The sequence below is a fragment of the Haematobia irritans genome, chromosome 1 (assembly GCF_050003625.1).
Source record: "Haematobia irritans isolate KBUSLIRL chromosome 1, ASM5000362v1, whole genome shotgun sequence".
NCBI classification, from domain to species: Eukaryota; Metazoa; Arthropoda; class Insecta; order Diptera; family Muscidae; genus Haematobia; species Haematobia irritans.
In genome coordinates this window covers 100,910,482-100,935,174 of record NC_134397.1, presented here as the reverse complement: position 1 = coordinate 100,935,174, position 24,693 = coordinate 100,910,482, and the positions used below count along the sequence as shown (strand labels likewise).

Below are 24,693 nucleotides of genomic sequence, written 5' to 3'. Positions count from 1 at the left end.
AGGAAAGCTAGTTTAGCGGAAACATCCTTTAGCATGCCATCCCATCAGTCAAGGCTTCCAAACATGCGCCTTCCAAAGTTTACAGGCAAGTATTCGGAATATAAGAATTTTATTAGCCACTTCGAAAATTTGGTGCATAACGATGCGTCTTTGACCGATATAGAAAAGTTTAACCATTTGATATCATGTTTATCCGAGGAGGCTCTTGGCACGGTAAGATCTTTTCAAATATCTGAAGAGAACTACCCAAAGGCTTTAGCTAGCCTAAAGAAAGTTTACGACAACGACTGCTTGATCTTTTTTGATAACATATCAAAACTCTTCGATCTCCCAGAAATGGGAAAACCCTCAGCATCGTCCTTAAGAGGCATGATCGATACAGTATCGGCAATTTACGACTCGTTACTCTCCATTGGAGATGATAAAAACATTGCTAATGCCATTCTAATACATCTAGTTATGACCAAGCTTGATCCAATAACGAAAAGTAAATGGGAAGAACAGCTTGATTTCAGCAAATTGCCACTGTGGTCGGATTGTGAAATTGCTTTGAATAGACGTTATCAGCACATTTCTGCTGACGAGGCATCTGGTACAAGATCTAAGACTTTGAAATCAAAGATTGAAAATAACCCTTGAAAAAATTCAAAATCATCGCTATCTTGTGCCAAATCAAAACAGTCAGAAAAGTCTCTTATTGTTTTTTCTGTAAAGCCAACCAACATGACGTCGGCAAATGTCCATCTTTTGCATCTCAATCTGTGACTCAAAGGTTTGAGTTTATCAAGTCAGTGCCTGCATGCATAAACTGCTTTAAAAAGGGGCATACTGTGGCCAAGTGTTCGGCTCCAATATGTAATGTGTGTTCTCGTTCACACCATTCCCTTTTACATAGATACACCACAAATGAGTCTATTCCAAGTGCAAATCCCATACATGATAGCCAACCTGATCATTTAATGAACTCCAATGCGTCAGTAAATCGTGCCTCATGTGATGATAACGTAATATTGGCCACTGCAATAGTACAGGTCAGATGTAGATCTGGGCGATATATGACAGCAAGAGCTCTCTTAGACTTCGGCTCCCAGACGAACTTAATAACAGAGGAGTTCGCACAAAGATTGCAGTTGAAAAGGGAGAATGAAAGATTAGATCTTACTGGCATTGCTGGAATCAATTCTGTATCCAAAAACAGCATTCACTTAACAGTTAAATCAAGGGTGAATTGCTCCCAGTTTTCGTCAAAGTTCTGGGTTTTGAGCTCAACTACTAATATGCATCCGGATCGCAAAATTTCTATACTCAATTGGAATATTCCAAATAATATAGAATTAGCTGACCCATATTTTTTAAGCCCCAAAGGATAGATTTATTAATTAGCGGGGAAGTATTTTTCGAATTATTATGTGTCGGTCAAATTAGAAGTAGTCCGAGCACACCGGTAATACAAAAGACATTACTTGGATGGGTAATTGCTGGAAAATACTGTCAACCAAGAAATTCAGAAGCTGCTGTTTGCTATTCCTCTCATTCTATTGTAGATGAGACATTCGTGGATAGCGTGGTTCGCAAGTTTTGGGAACTGGAAGAGATCCCAAAGCAGCAAATTACTCTCTACAGCGAAGAACAACAATTGTGTGAACAGAGGTTTAATGAATCTTTGAAACGGCTACCATCTGGCCGTTTTCAAGTTTCTCTTCCATTCAAAAAGGACCCAAAATTTTTGGGATGCTCGTTTGACATAGCCAAACGAAGATTTCTATCTCTAGAAAGAAGACTTCAAAGAGATGAGAGTATGAAAAAATTGTACAATGAGTTTATGGTACAGTATGTTGATTTGGGTCATATGTCTGCGACAGACAACAAAATTCCAACATCGCCTCATTATTTCATACCTCACCAGTGTGTATTGAGGCCTCCAAGTGCAACCTTAGAGTGGTTTTCGATGCCTCGAGCCGAACATCAACACACACGTCACTTAATGACTTACTAATGGTTGGGCCAACGATACAAGACAGTTTGTACTCAATTCTGATTCGTTTCCGAATGCACAAATACGTCATCACAGCAGATGTGGAGAAAATGTACCGTCAGGTATTGATAGACGAGGCCGACAGAAATTTTCAATTAATTTTATGGAGGGCTAAGATGTCTGATGATATCCAAATTTTTAGGCTAAACACTGTGACATACGGTACTTCCTCTGCACCATTTTTAGCTGTAAGGTGTTTAATACATCTAAGTGATTTATATAAGGATAAGCTGCCGATAGGCAGCTTATTTTTTTAGATGTTGATGACATGTTGACGGGTGCAGAAACTCTTGCAGACCTAATTCTTGTTAGAAACCAGGTAACGCAAATCATGAGTTCAGCAGGTTTCAATCTCACTAAATGGAACTCAAACCATTTAGAATTTTCCGGATGTGACGGGTGCGAAAAATTATTACAAGTTGAATCGGAATGCGCAAAGGCACTAGGCATACATTGGGTGCCAAAAGAAGATCCATTCAAGTTTCGTTTGGAGTCTGATTTTGCAGATCTCCGTGCTACTAAACGCAACATTCTGTCCGTTTCGTCGAGACTCTTTGACCCCTTAGGATTACTCTGTCCCATTATAACAAAAGCAAAAATGATTTTACAGGAGCTTTGGCTGCAGAGATTAGATTGGGATGAATCTATTCCATTTAGTTTGAATACAGCATGGGATAATTTCAAAAAGAATTTAAACTTAATAGATTCGATACATATACCCCGATATATTCATACTTCTTCTAAAGCTGAAATTCAAATTCATGGGTTCGCGGATGCTTCTATTAAAGCATATGGCTGTTGTATATACGTAAGAAGTACATTTTCAAACATAACAAAATGCGGTCTTCTAACTGCGAAGTCAAGAGTTGCCCCTCTCAGGACAATAACTCTACCCAGATTAGAATTGTGCGCTGCCCATGTACTTTGTGACCTTTGGTCTAAGCTGAGATCTATATTAGCGTTAGAAGTTAAAGAAGTATACTTCTGGACTGATTCTCAGATCACACTCCATTGGATAAAATCTCACCCATCCACCTTGTCCACCTTTGTTTCAAACCGAGTAGCTGATATCCAGACATGGTCTGAGGGGGTTATATGGCAACATGTCCCTACTAAACAGAATCCAGCTGATTTGGTTTCCAGAGGATGTGATGTGTTGGAGATAAACGATTCTATTTGGTTTGAGGGTCCTCCATTTTTATCTCTTGATAAATCTGTCGAAAGTCGAAACTTTTCTATAAAGCCAGAAGAGGAAGCACTGGAAAAAAGAAAATCAGCAATATGCGCAACTTTGGAAAAGAATTCTAGTTGCGATTTCATTGAACGATTTTCTTCTTATAAAAAATTACTCAGAGTAACGTCATACATACTAAGATTTATCGACGGTCTTAAAAAAGTAAAAAGACCTAATTCTGAAATAATTACAGCGAAAGAATACAAGCTGGCTGTCTACATACTCGTACAAATAGTTCAAGAAAAAACCTTTACCGCAGAAATCCGTAAACTGCAAAATTCAGAAATATTACCACCTAATTTGCAGCGGTTAACACCCTTTATTCACACATTCAAAGATAAATACAGGCAATTTCCCTTAATAAGAGTAGGTGGACGTTTGGCCAATGCCCCTTTACAATACAATACGAAATTTCCACTTTTGTTACCGAAGGGAAGTTATTTCGGTACACTATATATACGCAATCTTCATCTAGACAACTGTCATGCAGGTCCAAAAACTTTAATTGCTCTCTTGCGAGAAAATATTTGGCTTATCAACGCAAGAGAAGAGTGTGGAAGAGTAGTGCGTCAATGTACTCATTGTTTTAAATACAAACCCAAGTTAATGACTCAAATAATGGGTAATTTACCAGTCGATAGACTGAGAGCTCAAAGACCATTTTTAATAGCAGGCGTAGATTTTGGCGGATCTGTAAACGTGTCACTAAAAATACGAGGGAAACCACCTGTGAAGATGTATATCGCCGTTTATGTTTGTTTTACATCCAAAGCGGTTCATTTAGATTTAGTATCAAATTTATCTTCTGATGCTTTTATTCTCTGTTTAAAAAGGTTTGTTGCCAGACGGGGCCTACCGAAGAAAATATACTGCGACAATGCAACCAACTTCGTTGGTGCGAGCCGAACTCTCAGAGAACTACAAGAAGCATTCCAAGCGCATCGTCACGAGATAACGTCTTATGCAGCGTCGTGCGACATAGAATTCAGATTCATACCTCCCAGGGCACCTCACTTCGGAGGGCTGTGGGAGGCCGCCGTCAAGTAGGCCAAACACCTCCTATTACGCGCCGTCGGGAACGCCTCGCTCAATGCAGAAGAAATACTGACAATACTAGCAGAGGTAGAGGCAATTCTCAACAGCAGACCAATTGCACCACTATCAGCAGATCCCAACGACGGCGAGGCTCTCACCCCAGCACATCTTCTCATCGGGGCTGGTCTGCGTTCGCTGCCGCCAGAATACGTAGAAGACGTAACAGACAGCAGTCTGCGATTCTGCAAGAGATGGCGAATGCTATCAATTCTCAAGCAGAGATTCTGGCGGGCTTGGTCCAAGGACTATATCCTCGGTCTCCAGGCCAAAGGGAAATGGCTTGAAGAAACCTCCAACCTTCAAATAGACAAGCTGGTCTTGGTGCACGAAGACAACCTCCCACCCCAGGAATGGCTTACCGGGAGAGTCGTCAAGGTCATTCTCGGCCAAGATGGCATGGTCAGAGTGGCGGAAATAAAACAAAAAGCGGAATTTTTAGAAGGCCAATTCATAAACTAGCTCCCCTGCCAAATTGTTGAAGACCAGAGGTCGTTCAAAGGTGCCGGAATGTTTGATATCGATTTTTTTCAATAATAATAATTTTGAATTTCATGGAATTAATTGTAATAGATTTAATGAATTAATGATTGAAGTATACCCAGTGATGTATTGGAAAATAAGCTTTGTTTACTATGTAATTAGAGAACAGTTTCTCATGCTTGAAGATGTAACTTAACGAAGTCAATGCTTCCTGTCTCTATAAAGTAATAAACAGCGTTTCCAATTTAGCTTTTTTCCCGCTAGATTTGGCTTTTTTTGAAGACGTTTAGCGGGAAAAAAATGCATTTAGCTTTTAGCTTTTTTTCTGGCTTTTTTTCATGACCCTTTTAGCTATTTTTGGCTTTTTTATTTTCGACATGTTTCTATTGAAATATGGATAAATCGGCGTTTTTATCTAAGCCTTGCTGAAAGTATAAGGGTTTCCACATATTTCAAAGCTCAGTTGAAACATTAATAATGAGTCCAGCCATTATGCGGGCATTTTTGTAGCAAATACACCTTGTTGTAAAGTTTTTTCATTATATACATAAAAGTTATCGTAAACTTTAAATCTACTATTACCATACAAATTTGTTAGATACTCTGTCAGTAAATTATTGGGAATATTATCATTTGAGTCGTTTATCCTTTTTATGTTATTATAATATTCTAAAGTTATTACGATATTACTAAATTAAAATAGTAGATGTGAATAGCTTTGTGCACTGAAAAAATATTGTCGTCTCCTTAAAATACGAACGCGAATTTTGATTATAATAGCATTTGTGAATTTCTTTTATATAAACTGTTTTCCTTGTCCAAAAGACGATAAAGTCGTTTTGTCCTTATAATTAAGTGATTCAACTTAAAAATGGGTATGTTTTCATGAAAGAAGGAAGAATTAATGAAAAAGTCTTTAAATGTGAGGAGTTTTTGCATCTTAACCACAAACCAAAATAGCGTTCAAAAATAGAAGATGTTTTTCAACACTTTATTTTAAAAACGTATATATACAATAATTTCTACTTGAAGTCGAGTCTGAATTTGGAAATTTAAGTTGGCGTTAGCACGTTTTTAAAGCACTTTGATAGCTCATGAAGAAAAGGAAAATGTTTTTACTGGGAAATGTAAACTATAGGTATTTTCTACAATTTAAATAAAAGTAATGTATTTCGAATTTTTCACAATTTCAAATCCAAACTAAAATTTTATTTAACAAAATGACAAATCATTTTTTTACCAAATCCAAAGCATGCTTAGATCATTTAATATTTTAAAATAACAAGTAAATAAAATAGAGGTGTTGGGAAGGTAGCTCCCACAAAACGAAGGACTTCCAGTAAAAAATTTGTGATAGTAATCAAAATGTATCGAATACTCAAACAGAGCTAATATGCCTTAGATATTGTTACAGTCTCACAGAAGTGGAAAATGAAAATAATATGCATTGTAAGTGAAATAAAGCCTTTAAGTTTGTTAAATTTGAATCAAAAATGTGACTTTTGATACAAAAAAAATTTAGCTTTTTTTCTAGCTATTTTTTAACATTTTTTAGAATTTTTTAGCTATTTTTTTGGGAAAATCTAGCGGTTTTTGGTGAAACAATTCTGGCAACGCTGGTAATAAAGTCTCTCTCTTGCATCGCCACCAGTGAAATAAGACGTGTATTCTTTCTTAGCGATTTTTAAAAGGAAAATTAATTTACATTTTTTCTTTCAATATCTTCAAAAACTATTGAGGATCTTCAACCCAATTAAAACCTATTAAAAGAAGTTCAAAAGATTCGCATGCCTGAAGTTTAAATACGATTTTGTTTGTTTCGTTTTTTGTTTGATATTCAATACATAAATATTTTATTTAAATAATTAAGTAAATATAAGATTACATGCATACAGTTTAATGTATTAAATAATTTTATATTAAACTAGTATACAAAATTCATTACGTAAACAAACTTAAAAATTAAATTTAAAAAATAACTAAAATTAAAAATAATGTGTATCTTAAATTTTTTCTGCCGTTTTTCCACACGATCTTTTGCATGTGCAAAATGTTGCTGAACCACTTGTTTGATTTTGACATCCTCCGAATGGTTGAATTTTTGATGTACTATTTCTGTTTCTAACAAAAAAAATTAGAATTTAAAATTAAAATACACTGAAACCAAACTTACCTCTAATTATAGAAAGGAAGCAAAAAATTTGGATGCACCCTTTTTTCTTCTCCTCTCCAGGTGAATTGCATCACTAACTCGTCTATTAGCACTCTTTTTATGGCTTGGCACACAAAACAAGACATATCAGATCCTCCTATTCTAATTGGGATACGTTTCTAAAAAAATATTTATAATGATAACAATATAATAAAATACGATAAAAAAAAAACAATGCAAGGTAGAAACTTACCAAATCTCTAACTAGATCCTTGTTTCATTTCAATTCACTTTTTGCAACGAGAAAACAAAAAAATCTACTCACCTTCGCTACCGGCACTGAAATGAAGATATGAATTTTTGTTTGCCGTGATTAAAAAAAATAAACTATGACGAAAATTCTTCCAAACTTCGTCTGTAGCCACTTTACAACATTTTGTTTACAGTTATGAGAAGACAAGACAATTACCAAAGTACTTCCAAACTTCGTCGTTTTTGCATTCAGGCGAATATTTTTGTGTACTTATTGTAGAGTATTTCAAATATGTCCAAATATGTTCTTCCAAACTTCGCATGTACAAATCATGACAGCTTTAAATTTCATCTTTCATTCCGGGAAAATCTTCTTCTAAACTTCGCTTTCATTTTTCATGAAACCTCACTCACATAACTTCTTCTATAATTGGCTTACGCCTACGTTTGATAATTTCGTAAATCTATCGTCTTTTTTGTGTCCATATCAAACAGCAATGCGAACGTTACGCAAAAATTTTTCAATCAGATGTTAAGAGCAATCGTAAGTTATTCGCTTTTGGTAAACTTCTAAAACTCGCTTTCATGTTTCATGACACTTCATTCACAAAACATATTCGAAACTTCGCATGTCTCAACGTTTGATAAATTCGTAGATTTATCGCCTTTTTCATGCGCCTATCAAATATTCACGCAAATGTTACGCGAAAATCCGTCTCTCAGGTACTAAGAATAATTAAAAGTTATTCGCTTGTGGTATAAACTCCCACATGTTCATGAAAACTTTATGAAAAATATTTATTTATTATTTGCGAAGATGAAAGTTCTTCCGAAATACTTCAAATTGTTTGCAACCCCCATGGGGTTGTTTTTATTTTTGTTCATTTAGAGGTTTGTGAGTGTGTGTTTGTTATTCGCGGATGGTTTATTTGGTTGGATGGGATGTTGTTTTCAATAAAGGCACATGTGTTTTTGTTGTTGTAGGAATGTTTTGGCTTTGCTTGGTTTTGTTTGGCATGCTTCAGTTATATAGTTGGCGTTGGCGTGCGCTGTTGCATCTTTTAAGCAGGTATGCAACAAGGGAATATATATATATTCCCTTGCCTTTATAAAGGCATGGAATATTTTGGATTTTTGAGACATATATTGGTGTTTGTTTATTGAACCTTTTAAATGAAAGTTATTAATATTTTATCGGTAGTTTAGAAAAATGTTATTAAGAATATTAAGGAAAATATGTTGAAATTGAAAATGTATTGAAATTGTTATTATTCAATGCAAAAAATTAATATTCAATTCCAGATGAAAATTTTTGTTATATCTCAGCGTATAGTGTAGTCATAAATTGGTAAGTGTTTTTTTAATATGACTTGCTTTTAAAAAGAATATTTTTTATGTATATTATTATTTGTTAATTATTTTTTTTGGAAACCAGTTTAATGTTTTTCTTTGTTGTAAAAGCAATATTTAATTCCAGAGCAACTACAGATGGATTCGAACAAATTTAAAAAATTGAGAATTGGTTAGTTTTCTTTTAAAAATTGGCTTTCTTTCAACTAGAATATTTACGTTTTTATGACCTTTTTATCATCAAAATTACGGGTTTTTAATGCCTTATTTTAGTATTTCTTTAATCAATTTTTTTGGAAACCAATGTAATATTTTTAATGTAAAAAACAAATATTTAATTTCAGAACAACCCCTTAAAAATTTGGAAACATTTTTAGTACTCCTTTGCCTGTAATTTAATAGTGAATTGATAAGGATTCTTCAACTTTCTTTTGGACAGTCATCCTTATTTTTTGAACATTAACGTCATCCTTCGTAATTTCGACTACGGCTCATTTCAAGACGCTATAAGTTTCATCGTGAGCGAAAAAGTGAACCAAACTTGAATTTATTTTCTTATTCAATTTGGTTTTAATTAGTATACAACAAAAATTCATAAAACGGTCGAATTGGTATAACTTAAATTTACCATTTCTTAATAGACTAAAATGCATTTAAAATTTTTAAATTTTTTTTGCCAGCTGATTAAATTTTCAATGTTAACGACACAACAGCAAGAGAACTAAGCAAGAAAAATGTATACCGTAAAATACAGCATATGCTACAAAGCCTCTTGAATAGTTTCGAATAAGTTTTATTTTTATTTTGCCCATTTTTGTTGTCTTAAGGTGTATTTTAATAAAAGCTTCCTTATTAACTAAAGGCGGGCTTGGGCATTAGAGGGTTACATTACGTGTCGTCATTTTGACGAATGATGACTGTCTAGGGTTAACCCGAATATTCGGTTTTTATGCATATTATTATTTTTTTCATTAAATTTTTTGAAAACCTATTTAATAATTTTTGTTTAATGTAAAAAATAAATATTTAATTTCAGAGTAACCCAAATAAATTTGGACAACTTTTTATATTTCCACTCAGCGTACAATTTAATAGAGAATTGGTAAGTTTTATATTAAAACTTTGGCTTTCTTTCAACTAGAATATTTTATGAGTTTATATAGAATACTTCATTAATTCTCTAATTGTTTCAGGTACAATTTTTATGAGATACGTTTTCTAAAGAAAAGTTGAATTCCTTACACCATTTGATAAAATGCCACCAAATATGGTAAGTTACAAGCTAAAATAAAGAATTAAAAAATTATATTTCATTACATGGTGTTAATTTTTATCAATTTTCATTATTGCTTCCATTTTTTCCAGCAAGATATGCGAAAAAATTACCTACAATGAATAAAAAAAGGATACGTCAATATGTCCAAACAGCGAGTTCAAATGAACTACTCTCCACGTGGCCAAAATTTTTATTCACAAAAAACATTCCAGCAAGATATGCGAAAAAATTACCTACAATGAATAAAAAAAGGATACGTCAATATGTCCAAACAGCGAGTTCAAATGAACTACTCTCCACGTGGCCAAAATTTTTATTCACAAAAAACATTGTATTAAGAACTTTCATCATAAGTTTTTATAATAAAGTACTTTTGCTTAAAGAAAGTTGAATTTTAATGTATGAAAATTTTCATAATAATAAAACGGTTTGTTGTTCCTTTAATTATTTATCTGTACTGTGGAATGATTGATTTGAAAATATTTTAGTCGTCGACATTTTAAAGAGACTGTTAACCACTTTTTATTATCGGGTTTCCCAAAAATTAAGCAAGTAAACTAAAATAATACTGACTTTTTAACTTGGTAGGGGTATATAAATATTATGGTGTTGTAAAAATAAAATAAAATACAATGTTAAAATTTAAGAGAATTATAAACTAGACAAGTTGAAAAAAAATCTTAAGGGCTAAATCATGTCAATATTTCTACAGTTTAGTTCATTTTGCAATGGAAAAGGGTTCACTGTTTTTTCAGTGTACATTCGTTATGTGTTGTAGAAAAGTCTCCGAACACATAAGATATTTAGGACGCCAAGATTCTACACAAAAAATATGGATGGTACTATTACTTACCTTGTTGCTCTATTTTATCCTTACTTGGGTCAACCCAACTTATGAAAGCGACTGCGAACCAATTTCCTATTTCTGGACTATCCACAACTACATGTTGTGGGATATCATCCGATTGAAATTGTAAGCCATATGTCTTGAATCTGGAATTATTTAATAATAAATCATCTAGAAGGAAGGAAGTAATAACACAAGGGAACAATGGTTCTGATTATTAAGAACTGAATAACGTTTTTAAGGTTATTTGGGACGCTGAATCCAAATATGCACTTGGTTTTTTCTATCAACTCGATTTTTCGAAATATAACGTTATGTTCAAAATTAAGGCACTTCCGCTACATATATTGGAATAACTTAGATTTAAAAAAATTCGGAATTCCCAAACAATATTCTCATTAAGGCTTACATTGTGTCATTTGGATCATACACCTCTTATCCCATAGCTGCACAGTGGTTCCAAATCGCTTTTTCTTTTGGAAATAATTCCATTTTTGGGCCGATCTTTGTTTTCTTTTATTAACTGAAATCCCTACAAAATTCTACGAATATAGGAAGAAAAAATTGTGTGCCTATGTGCTTTAGATTAGATTGTAAACTCCACAATTTCAAATTTCAAAAAAAAAAAATCAGAACTTTGACCAATTTTTTTTCGAAAAAGGCATCTACATTCTTTCTGTCGTAAAATTTTTTTGTATATATTTTCCAATCTTTTTTTGTTTCTTTTTCTTATAGAACACCAAACAAAGCTACGTTTTAAGTTATTATCGGTTAGTTTGGCCAAATAGTGTATAAGTTCTTCTCATCTCAAAATCGGCAATTTTTAAAAATGAAAAACTTTTGTTTTGAAAAATTCTCATTTGGCATAGCACCGATTGTTAAGCCGATCTATTTTCCAAAAAGCCTCATGTATCCACTAATAACTGTAAATGGTTTCAACATCCTACCGGTAAATAGCTGAGAAATATGCAAATTACCAAAACATAACGTTTTATAACAAATGTCCCCACTTTGGGGATTTTGGGAATTTTTGGCAATAGTATATTTAGCAATATTTCTTAAATCTACTTTCCCTGCAAAACTCAATAAAAATCATATTGATAACATATAATAATTAGTTTAGAAGTTATATAGATTTCAATTCATATTGTAATTCCCAAAAAAATGGAAGCATACTTTTCCACTGTTGGTTAAGCTACACTTTTAGTTTAGTCAGTGCATGATTTTAAGCTGAAATCAAAAACAACAATAATGATTGAAGAGTAAACCAACAATAACAAACAAAACGAATGAAGATAGAGGGAGCACGCTCAAAAACAAACCCAGCCAACTGCATTCAAATCGATGATTTGAGTTTGGCAAAGGTAAAGAAATATGCTTGCAAATTTGTTTAAGCAGTAGCCGACTATCAAAACCTTTTTTCGGAAGGTTCAAGTGTAGTTCACTTTGGGTTGAGTGAACTACCCGAATTTATTCTGCTAATTGGTTGATAGTTTTGCTGCAAGTAGATGAAGAATGTGGTAATTCAGAAACACCTGTATATCCAACCATCTTGCAGTCTATAGGTTAAGCTACACTTGTAGTTTAGTCAATGCATGGTATTAAGCTGATATCAAAAACAACTATTGAAGAGTAAACCAACAATAGGGAGCCACCGTGGTGCAATGGTTAGCATGCCCGCCTTGCATACACAAGGTCGTGGGTTCGATTCCTGTTTCAACCGAACACCAAAAAAGTTTTCCAGCGGTGGATTATCCCACCTCAGTAATGCTGCTGACGTTTCTGAGGGTTTCAAAGCTTCTCTAAGTGGTTTCACTGTAAGGTGGAACGCCGTTCGGACTCGGCTATAAAAAGGAGGTCCCTTGTTACTGAGCTTAACATGGAATCGGGCAGCACTCAGTGATAAGAGCGAAGTTCACCAATGTGGTATCACAAAGGACTGAATAGTTTATGTGAGTCTGATACATCGGGCTGCCACCTAACCTAACCTAAATCAACAATAACAAACAAAACAAATGGAATTTCAAAAACAAAAAAGAATGGCTTCAAAAACAAAAAATAACTTTCTTTTTTTGTTATCGATAAAAACAAAAATTACGAAAATTGAACATTTTTAGGGCAAGGAACCATTTTTTTAAAAAATTCAAATTTTTTGGGAATTACAAATATGAATTGAAATCTATATAACTTCTGAACTAAAATATTGCTGAATATACTATTCCCAAAATTCGTATCAAAAATCCCCAAAGTGGGGACATTTGTTAAAAAAAACGATATTTTTTGGTAATTTGCATAGTTCTCAGCTGTTTACCGGTAGGATGTTGAAACCTTTTACAGTTAATTAGTGGACACATGAGGCTTTTTGCTTAATAATCGGTGCTTTGCCAAATGAGAATTTTTCAAAACAAAATTTTTTCATTTTTAAAAATTTCCGATTTGGGGATGAGAAAAACTCATACACTACTTGGCCAAACTAACCGATAAAAGCTTAAAACGTATATTTATTTGGTGTTCTATAAGAAACAAACAAAAATAGATTGGAAAATATATACAAAAAAATTTTACGACAGAAAAAATTGGTCAAAATTCTGAACTTGTTTGAAATTTTAAATTGAGGAGTTAACTTTTAATCTAAAGCACATAGGTACACAATTTTTTCTTCCTATTTCCTAGAAGTAGGGATTTCAGTTAATAAAAGAAAGCAAGGATCGGCCCAAAAACGGACCCTATATGTTCAAAATACTGACCCCACTTTGTTAAAATTGTGCAAAAAATAAATAAATAAATCGCAAACTACTAAATATATTCGCACACACTCGCAACCTTTTTTGAAAGGTTTTACAACTTCTATCCAGCAAAGAAAAAATCATCGAAATCCGTTCACAATTGCGACAGCTAAAACAAAATTTGATAATCCCGAGATGACCAACTTTCAACGCCTACAGGTCAGCCCGTGAACCCACTAGGGACTCACAAACTTGCTAACTTAGAGAAAAGCACCTCAGAAACAAATTATGTTGATATCTTAATCCGTTCAAAAGTTGCAGAATTATTTCCAAAAAAAAAGCGATTTAGAACCACTGTGCGCTGTTACTAAACCAGGAACAACTTAATAATAAAAAAATTCATCGTCCTCGGAAAAGAATGAAAATAAGTTTTTTTTTTATAGAAAAACAATAAAGTTTATAGGCGCTATGAGTTTGCTACCGCAACCATAAAAATAAAATAATATGTTGTTATTACTTATTTTTTTTTTTTAATTCTTAGAATCATAAAAAACTAACTTATTACATACAAACACTTACACCTTAGAAAACGTTATTTTTGTATATCAATTCAGTAAATCGTGAACAAAACAAAAGTTGTGCACCGATTGTGATGAAGTAAAACTCATTTTATTCTAAATATACTTAACTAACTGTTTCGAGACAAAAACTGCGATTTTATTTTTTATGATTTTTTAAAGAACAAAAAAAATTGTATAAAAAATTTTATTTTTTTTGTTCAAAACGTGAATGATATCTCCAAAACTATTTGGAAAATTGAAATGTAAGGCTTAAAAAGAATATTATTTGGGAGATTCGGATTTTTTTATACCCACCATAGAATGGTGTCATTCCGTTTGTAACACATCGAAATATCGATTTCCGGCTATATACAGTATATATATATATATATATATATATATATATATATATATATATATATATATATATATATATATATATATATATATATATATATATATATATATATATATATATATATATATATATATATATATATATATATATATATATATATATATATATATATATATATATATATATATATATATATATATATATATATATATATATATATATATATATATATATATATATATATATATATATATATTGTCTTTTGTCTGCACGCAGGCCAAGTTCGGAGATGGTCAAGGTTTTGATATAGCCCCCATAGGTTAGGTGAAAGTGGCAGCCCGATTAAGATTCAGGCTCACTTAGACTATTCAGTACATTGTGATACCACATTAACTAAAAGTACCTATTACATATGGGCACTTCTAGTTTTAACCGCTGAACCTTCTTGATTATTTTTCTTTGTTGAACCAACCAGATTGTTCCACAAATATTAGCAGACTGCTTAAGTTAACGTTTTCCAGATCCGCCAGTAATCTGAAGCTATATGCTCCTAAAAGTTGCTTGCGCTTTACACAAAATGCAGGACACTCACACAAGAGGTGTTTAATTGATTACTTTTCCTCCGCATCATGACAGCTCATACAATAGTCATTATACTTCGCGCCTATAGTTTTTGCAAAATCGCCTATCAGGCAGCGACCCGTTATAGCAGATATCAGGAGTGATATCTGACGTCTCGAGAACACTAGCATATCTAGTGTGCGGTTTAAGTTTAAATGGGGCCATATTTGCTTGGTGTCGTTACAGCCCTTGCAATTCTCCCATCGAACATTTGCCATCATAACAGCATTCTCACGCAACAGATTCTAGTTCCCCTGGAATATGTAAGGTAGTTCCTAGCCTTGCCAATTCATCCGCTTCGCAGTTCCCCGGTATGTTCCTATGGCCAGGCACCCATATTAGGTGAATATTGTACTGCTCAGCCATCTCGTTGAGAGATTTGCGGCAGTCTATGGCCGTTTTCGAGTTAAGGAACACAGAGTCCAAGGATTTTATTGCAGGTTGACTATATGAGTATATATTAATGCCAATATTTGTTGGAACATTACTTCTCAGCCAATTCACCACCTCTCTTATTGCCAATATTTCAGCCTAAAAAACACTACAGTGATTAGGTAATCTTTTCGCTATTCGAATTTCCAGATCTTTAGAATATACTCCGAACCCCACTTGTCCATTCAATTTGGAGCCATCAGTATAGAAATCTATATATCTTTTATTCCCCGGGGTCTGTGTACACCACGCCTCACTGTTGGGAATTAGAGTTTCAAACTTTTTGTCGAAAAGTGGTTTTGCCAGGGTGTAATCCACTACGTTAGGCACATCTGGCATTACTTTGAGGACCGAACTATGACCGTACATTTTTTCCGACCACAGCGATAGCTCGCGCAATCGCACAGCCGTTGTTGCAGCTGAATGTTTGGCCAAAATGTATAAAGGCAATAGATGTAGCATGACATTAAGGGAGTATGTTCCTGTCTTACTAAATGCGCCTGAGATACATAAGCTCGCCATACGCTGAAATTTATCTAAACAAGTCGATTTCTGAAGTGCCGGCCACCAGACTACAACACCATATAGCATTATAGGTCTTACTACTGCCGTGTATAGCCAATGCACAATTTTTGTTTTTAGTCGCCACTTTTTCCCTATTGCCTTTTTGCACGAGTACAAAGGTACCGTGGCTTTTCTCGCCCTCTCTTCAATATTAAGCCTAAAATTCAGCTTCCTGTCCAAAATAACGACAAGGCATTTTGCATACTCACCAAAGGGAATTTCTGTACCCCCTAAGGAAATGGGCCTAACCGTGGGAGTTTTGCGATCTATGCAGTACATGACTAGTTCTGTCTTTGCTGGATTTACACCAAGACCATTATCTTTCGCCCATTTCTCAGTCATCCGGAGAGCTCTCTGTATAATATCTCTGATTGTGGATGGGAATTTTCCCCTGACTGCTAGCGCCACATCATCTGCGTATGCCACTATCCTTATCCTTTCTTTTTCTAGGGAAACCAGAAAGTTGTTTATAGCAACATTCCAAAGAAGAGGTGATAGAACTCCTCCTTGGGGAGTGCCTCTGTTCACATACCTTTGTATGTTTGCTTGCCCTAGTGTGGCTGAAATACGTCTCTTCATTAGAAGTTCGTCTAACAGCCTAAGTATACCTGGATCAACATTCAGTGTTGTCAGTCCATTTAATATCGAGCTCGGATGGATGTTATTGAACGCCCCTTCGATGTCTAGAAACGCCCCGATTGAGTATTCTTTGACAGATAGTGAGCTTTCAATAAAGCTGACTAGTTCATGAAATGCGGTCTCAGTAGACCTGTCCTTCGAGTATGCATGCTGTCGTTTCGAGAGCAAACTTGAATCCACGCTAGTTCTAAGATACATGTCTATCATCCTCTCCAGGGTCTTAAGTAGGAATGAGAATTAGCTGATTGGTCGGAAATCCTTCGCACTCGAGTGAGAGGCTTTTCCTGCTTTTGGTATGAAGACAACTTTTGTTTCCCTCCACTTTTCTGGAATATATGCTAAGTTTACACATCGTTTATATATCACCGTCAACCAGGGGATAATTCTTTCAGCCACTGCTTGTAATTCCGCCGGAGTAATTCCATCAGGTCCGGGGGATTTAAATGGTTCAAAGCTATTTAAAGCCCAGAATAACTAGATTCCGGCACAATTTCCTCGATAGGAAATGACCGCTGAGCCTCTGTTACACCACCAGAACATGGTTCAACCATCTAATTTCCAGGGAAGTGTGTGTCCAAAAGTACCTCCAATGTCTCCACACTGGACGTTGTCCAATTTCCCTCCGATGTTTTAATGAAACCTGGAGCGGTGTTAGTGGATGCTAGTACCTTCCGTAGTCTGGAAGCCTCTGACGTATTCTCAATACTGCTACAGTAATCATCCCAAGAGTTTTGTTGAGACCTTCTCAGTTCTCGTTTATATGCTCTCAGATTCATCTTGTAAGTGTCCTGATCCTCCGGAGCTCTTGTGGACTTTGCTTTGTTAAAGAGCTTCCTGCAGGATTTCCTTATATTACTTAACTCCGTAGTCCACCATGGCGGCCGAGTTTTCCCCCTTGGCTTTCCTCTAGGGCAAACAGCTTTCAGTGACATGTTGAAGGTCTTAGTAATTCGCTCCACTGCGTGTTCGATATCTTGCACAGTGCTCATATTTGTCTCTGGCATTTCCGGTATCATCAAATTGAACGATTCCCTATACCTATTCCAATCAGCTTTCCTAACATTTGGCGGAAATATAGTACGAACAGCCAATCTGAAACTAATGTAGCGATGATCTGAGAAGCTGTGTTCACTTAAAACCTGCCACTCAGATATCATTTCATTCAGTTCTTGCGAGGCCAAGGTGATGTCCAAAACCTCTTTCCTGTTTTTAGTGACAAAGGTTGGGGCATCTCCCTTATTGCAAACTACCAGGTTAGTACGCAAAATAAACTCTATTAGCGACTCTCCCCTTTCATTAGTATCACTACTTCCCCAAATACTATGATGTGCATTTGCATCGCATCCCATAATGAGTTTTGTCTTTGTTTTTAGTGACTCCTCAACTAAGGTCCTAACGGCACAGGGTGGCATCTCCCTATCATGTCCCATGTAGACCGAAGACACCCAATATTTGCATTTGGATATCTCTAGACTGGCTACGACATTGCTCAATGAAGGAAGCAGAAACATGTTTAGTTCGTTTTTAGCAATTATACATGCTCGATTTATATCGTTACCGGTATTATGCAAAAGTTTGAAACCCGCAGTGCTTAATTCACAGATCTTGTTCTTATATATGCATGGTTCTTGAATAAGAACTATATCTATGTCTCCTTTCATCAGGAGAACAAGCGGCCTTACAATGGTGAAGATTTATCTGGAGAAACCATAGAACCATCCAAATTTTCAACCACCGTCACATCAGCCGCTTCAATTGAGTCATCAAGGGTTTCCTCTTCACAGGTTTTATGTCTCCTTCGGCTTTGCTAGGAGATTTTTTCACTGCTGACTCTACCGGAGGCTTGTCCGTTTCGGAATCCTTTGGTTGATCGCTTTTGTATACCTTCATATGGATATCATGAAAGCCATAACTTACACGTCCTTGGGTCTGGGCTAGATGTGGCAGCGACTCTATGTTTAATATAAACACCGCATGTCGTCTTGGTCCATCCACCTCATCCAAACGACCAACCTTCCAATCGGCGGTTGGAAGATCTGGGTTACATTCTTTTAGTCTCTCTAGTATTGACTCACGATTTTGCTTTGGAATCATACCGTCCAATGCTCCTTTATTAATAATAGCCATCACAAGGCTGTCTTTTGCAAATGATGCAAACGATCTTTGATCCCGTTTAGAGGATGGCAGCTCATCCGGTGATCGTTCCCTTTTTCCAGCTTCAAGAATTCCTTGAGCCCATTTTAAGGAATCGCTTTGCTTAGCCGACAACGTGCTTGGGTCGACTGATCCTAATTTCTTTAGGATAAACAAAGCATTTCTTCGTTCTTTGAATCGCTTTCAAGAGGGATTGCCTCCTTTTGATGCCGTCACCGTAGAAAAGGTTCGACTTGCCAAAGTGTCACCGCCAGTCGACCCGTCTACAGGTCGACTAATTGGGCCTGACTTTTGGTCGCTGCCCAAATATATAACTTTAGTCGTTACCCGTCCACTGGGCCCTGAAGTTAGCAACCCAGTGGATGACTTTGAATTTCGATGCATGGTGGTTTATTATTTCTACCACACGTGAAATTCGTAATAAGTACTTATTACGATGAAATACTCCGCTATTAGAAAACACGTCCGTTCAGTTCGACGGTTGAATATGACTCATCCATATAAACCGATCGCCCGATTTGGAGTCTTGGGCTTATAGAAACCGTAGTTTTTATCCAATTTGTATGAAATTGTATATTTGGAGGTATTTTAGGACCATAAAGAGGTGTGCCGAAAATGGAGAGTATCGGACCTTGTTTTGGTATAGCCCCCATATCTCCCGATTTTACTTCTTGGGCTTCTAGAATCCGTAGTTTTTATCCAAGTTGCCTGAAATTGGATATCTAGAGGTATTCTATAACCATAAAGAAGTGTGCCGAAAATGGTGCGTGTCGGTCCATGTTTTGATATGGCCCCCATGTAGACCGATCTCCCGATTTTACTTCATGGGATTCTAGAATCCGTAGTTTTTTCCAATTTGCCTGAAATTGGATATCTGGAGGTATTATAGGACCATAAAGAGTTGTGCCGAAAATGGTGAGTACCGGTCCATGTTCTGATATAGCCCCCATATAGACCGATCTCCCGATTTTACTTCTTGGGCTTCTAGAATCCGTAGTTTTTACCCAATTTACCTGAAATTGGATATCTAAAGGTATTCTATGACTATAAAGAGGTGTGCCGAATATATTATGTATCGGTACAGTTTTTGATATAGCCTCCTTATAAACCGGCCCTCCGATTTGGGGTCAAGATTCTAGAACTACAATTGGATGTGCTGAATATTGTGTGTATCCCTCCATTCTAGAAATTGTAGTTTTTATCCGATTTGATGCAAATTGAATATATACTCGCATTTTAGACCCACAAAAAAGTGTATATGATTTAGTTTTTATCGGTCCATTTGGTAAGGCCTCCATATAGACCGATTTCAGATCATGAGGGTACAGAATGTGCCCTGATCATAAAAATGGCTTGAAACTGAATGTAAAATTTCCAGATTTTACTTCTCGTAATTATTTAAATAATTGGGGTAAAAATCTACAGATTGTAGATTTCAAATCAAGGCGTTATTTAATCAACTTCTTGCACACCTACAGATAAAAAATTATAACCGAAATTTTTTCAATTAAACACTTAATTGAATTTGGAAACGGATTCATTTAGTATGTTAATTGATTCAATTAATTATTGAATCAAATCCAATTAAAAAAATTATTGATATTTGTTCCGTTTAATTAAAATATTAATTTGTTAATCAATTCGGAAATAATTTTCAATTACAAACGTGATTGAAAATTTTTCCGTTCCCAATTAAACGTGTGATTGATTCAATCGCCTTTGTGATTGAAATTGAATAATTTTGAGCGATGGAGAGAAAGAGCAAAAAGAGAAGTAGAGAATGTGTATGTTTTTTTACAACACGTGATGAAGAGATCAGTCTGTGGAAGTAACTCGTAACGAATGGTTGGGTTTTTGTTTTTCGCGTAAATTGAAAAACATGACGGCGACATTCTGTCTGCTGCGTTCGAAATGTGCATAAATATAGTACAATAACAAGTCAAACAGAAGGGTCGAAGAAAAATAAACAACAAAAGGCCATGCGGTAAATAAATGCATTTGGAATTCCCTGTGTTTGCGTTTTGCGATATTGTAAACATGGAACACAATCTGCATTTATTGAAGGTAACCAATTGTGAAATGTGAATACACTGGTAGAAAAATGTTTCGTACTATTAACGAACGGGCTTCGTTGATTAGTTTTCGTTAATATTACGAAATTTTTCGTTATGAGAACGAAAGTGGTCGTGAATACAACGAAATCAATCGCTAAAAGACAATTTTGTGTTTTGGTTTTTCGTTATATTAATGAAACACGTTTCGTTAATATTACGAATATTAACTTTGTAATTTTTTCAAGAATTAGAATAAAAAATTTTTCCAATATGAAATTATTATAATCATTTGCACATACAGAGTAACTTTTGGAAACTTTTAGCCCTTAAAACAGTCGTTTTATATACTTCGAAACTGGAATTGAAAATTTATTTATAAAACGAAAGCGATCGTTAATATAATGATATGGATCGTTAAAAAATAAATTTTAAATTGTTATATTTCGTCATATTATTGAAATATGTTCATTAATAATACGAATGGGAGTTTGAGTATTTCTGCCTCTCCGTACTCTCTCTCTAAAACGTCTCTCCATACTCTCTCTAATACGGTAGCGTCTATGTAATTTGTACATAAGGTGGAATTACATAACATGCGATCATGCGTGCGTACGTTGTATTCGAATGCGTTGACGAATACGACTCTTCAATTGAGTTACACAGTATGCGTCGGAATACCAATGAATTTGCTGATTACATTCCTTGCCTCTGCGCTTTTTGTTATGTTTTTGTATTCCACACACTTTTTAAAGTATAGAACTTTATGTATTTTAAATTCAATCAATAATTTCTCGTCAATATTTTAAATTGTTTTTCGTTTCTTGATTTGTTTACATGTTGTTTAATGTTGTCAACGCACCCGACGCATCGAAAAGTTAAAAGTTCGTCAACTTTATGCGTCATATGCATACGTTACTTTTGTCGTGTAACTCAAACAATTGTAGTTATAACATTTTAACTTTTTTTGACAAAAGCATATAACGTACGCACGCATGACCGCATGGTATGTAATTCCACCTATACACATCTAAGCATGGCAATAAGCACATGTTTGCGTGTGCGTCTTGAAAAACAAACGGTAAAAAGTTCAACAGAAAACTTGTCTGATGGGCAAACCTTAAAAACATTTACGTTCTTTTCGCTGAAGAGTGCACTGGCTTATTACAGTTTCGTTGTGAATAATAAACATAGATGGTGGGTGAGTTAAATTGGTGTTTTTTGTATATTCGCAAGAAATTTAGTGCAAATTTTTAATCTTTAGTGAAAATGCCCCGGGGAAGTGAACTTTCAGATGAAGAAGACGGAACAATTACCGTAATGATCCTTGGTTGCAAAAAAAATTGGATAAATGGACACGGCGATACGATTATAATTTTTTGGTCTTAGAAATTAGAGGCTTTTTTCTTAAGTGAAAGTCACACTATATGATTATTAAATTACTTAATTTATCAATAAATATTATTTCCTACTGTACGAGTATATAAATCCTATTTCAAAGATCTTAACAAAAAATAATACACTACCAATGACTACACTCAAATGTAATAATTGGTTGGGTTTCATTAATATAACGTTTGTGTCCATTTATACAACGTTCGCCTTTCATTCATACAATGAAAAAAACTGGGTTCGTACAATGAATGATTTTCGTTCATACAACGTATAAGCTCCATCCATACAATGATAAAATTTCATTAATACAACGAATAATATTCGTTAATACAACGAAAAGGCTACGTAATAGCAACGTAATTATTCGTTAATACTACGAAATGTATTCCATAAAGGGTTTCGTAAATAAAACGTAAAATTACGTTGTTATAACGAAATGCTACGTTGGCTGACTTTTAATGAAGAATTTCGTTAATACAACGTGGAAATTCATCGTATTAACGAAACTTTTTCTACCAGTGTACAGTTTTCCAGTGAAGCCTGTTTATATTAAACGGACTAAACTAATATATATATATATATATATATATATATATATATATATATATATATATATATATATATATATATATATATATATATATATATATATATATATATATATATATATATATATATATATATATATATATATATATATATATATATATATATATTATATATATATATATATATATATATATATATACAGTCGAAGCTCTGTTTAACGAATATCCCATTTAGCGAAAATCCAATTTAACGAACGTCAAAATTCTTAACATTGAGTATTCTAAATAACGAACAATTGAACAAAATTTACGTTCGATTTAACGAAAAGGCTTTTAATCTTAAGAAAATAAACAACAAAAAATCAGCAATATTTGACGATTGTGAGAATGGCTTAAGTCCTTACAAAATGTCCACAAAGTACAGCATTCCCAAGATATTTAGATTCCATTAAAATGTTTGAAAACACATATTCAATGTCCGGGTAACTGGTAAAGTTAGGTTAGATAGAGTGGCGCAGCTTCGCTACGGGAAATGGATCTACAACAGAACCGGTATAGGACTTCTCCCTGGTGTGAATAGACCAGTCCCAGTTCTGGCCGAAACGTATGGAAGGGACCGGTCACTTCAACAGGGGTTTGTCATTGACGGGGATAAATTTACACTGCAGGCCACGGATTGGACTCATTCCAAACTACATGACCTGGGAGAACTTAGTAGGACTAGACAGGTCCTCATGAAACAGTCTGGGACAAACCCTTAGGTACCGGTATTATTTTGATCATCCAAATTGCATCAGAAAGAAAAACTTTTGGACTATGTTGGCCCATAGGTAAATGTCTAGATCAAATAAAATTTTAAAATAAAGAGAGTATAGAAATCAATAAATTATATGAAAATTTAAAAACTACGACAAACTCGAGCACTGGTACTAGTCCTGTAATAGGTCCGTTAGTGACAATATTTCGTAGGATTGCCAGTTGTACAGGTGGTGAATTTTTCTCTTAATAATGAGTGCTACCCGATTCTATATTTAGCTCAATGACAAGGAACCTCCGTCTTATAGCTGAAGATAAACTATGAAATACACAGGAATATCAACATCATTAGTGAGAGGGATAAACTACCGCTGAAAAACTTTTTTGGTGCCTGGTCGAAACGGCAATCTAGCATTGAGAGTACATCTATGCCGACAGGAACAGCGGAGTAGTGGTGTATGTAAGACGTTTTAGGAAGATGTTACTATGAACACTACCTATGCCTGGCCATTCTTGAAACCGGGCACTGGAAACAAATTAGGCAATTCGTCTAAGAAGTTAGAGCACACAAATTAGGACATGGGTGTATATAGGCCACCTTACGACAGCGAATTTTGGATCCTCTCTTGAATCTAACCTAACCTAGATATATCAAGTTCATCAGGATTATTTTAAGTATTATTTTTTAAGTGTCTCTGTGTTTTAATTTTTTCAACTGATTATGAATTTTTACTCATCTGGTAAAAAAACTACGATTTTCAATAAAAGTTAACATTTAATATTCCCGTTCGATTTAACGAATTTTTCTAAATAACGAAAGGGCCTGACAATATATCGTTCGTTAAACCGAGCTTCGACTGTATATATATATATATATATATATATATATATATATATATATATATATATATATATATATATATATATATATATATATATATATATATATATATATATATATATATATATATATATATATATATATATATATATATATATATATATATATATATATATATATATATATATATATATATATATATATATATATATATATATAATGTCGGCGATGAACCGACATTAATGCCAATCCATTGAGTCTACTCTCGCTAGTGGAATTAATCTCTTCATTGTTGAAAATGAAAGTTCGGATGAGTACGTAGTAACT

At 34.4% G+C, this 24,693-nt stretch overlaps 1 protein-coding gene across 3 annotated transcripts in view; it reads right to left on the bottom strand.

The window, feature by feature from the left end:
- Positions 1–24,693, bottom strand: part of LOC142221510 (uncharacterized) — a 549,478-nt gene that overhangs the window by 108,008 nt on the left and 416,777 nt on the right. For all 3 annotated transcript variants that reach the window (XM_075291262.1, XM_075291261.1, XM_075291263.1), the window contains one exon: positions 10,728–10,867. In XM_075291262.1, coding sequence (XP_075147377.1) covers positions 10,728–10,867 — 140 coding nt within the window. The remainder of the gene's footprint in view (positions 1–10,727; positions 10,868–24,693) is intronic.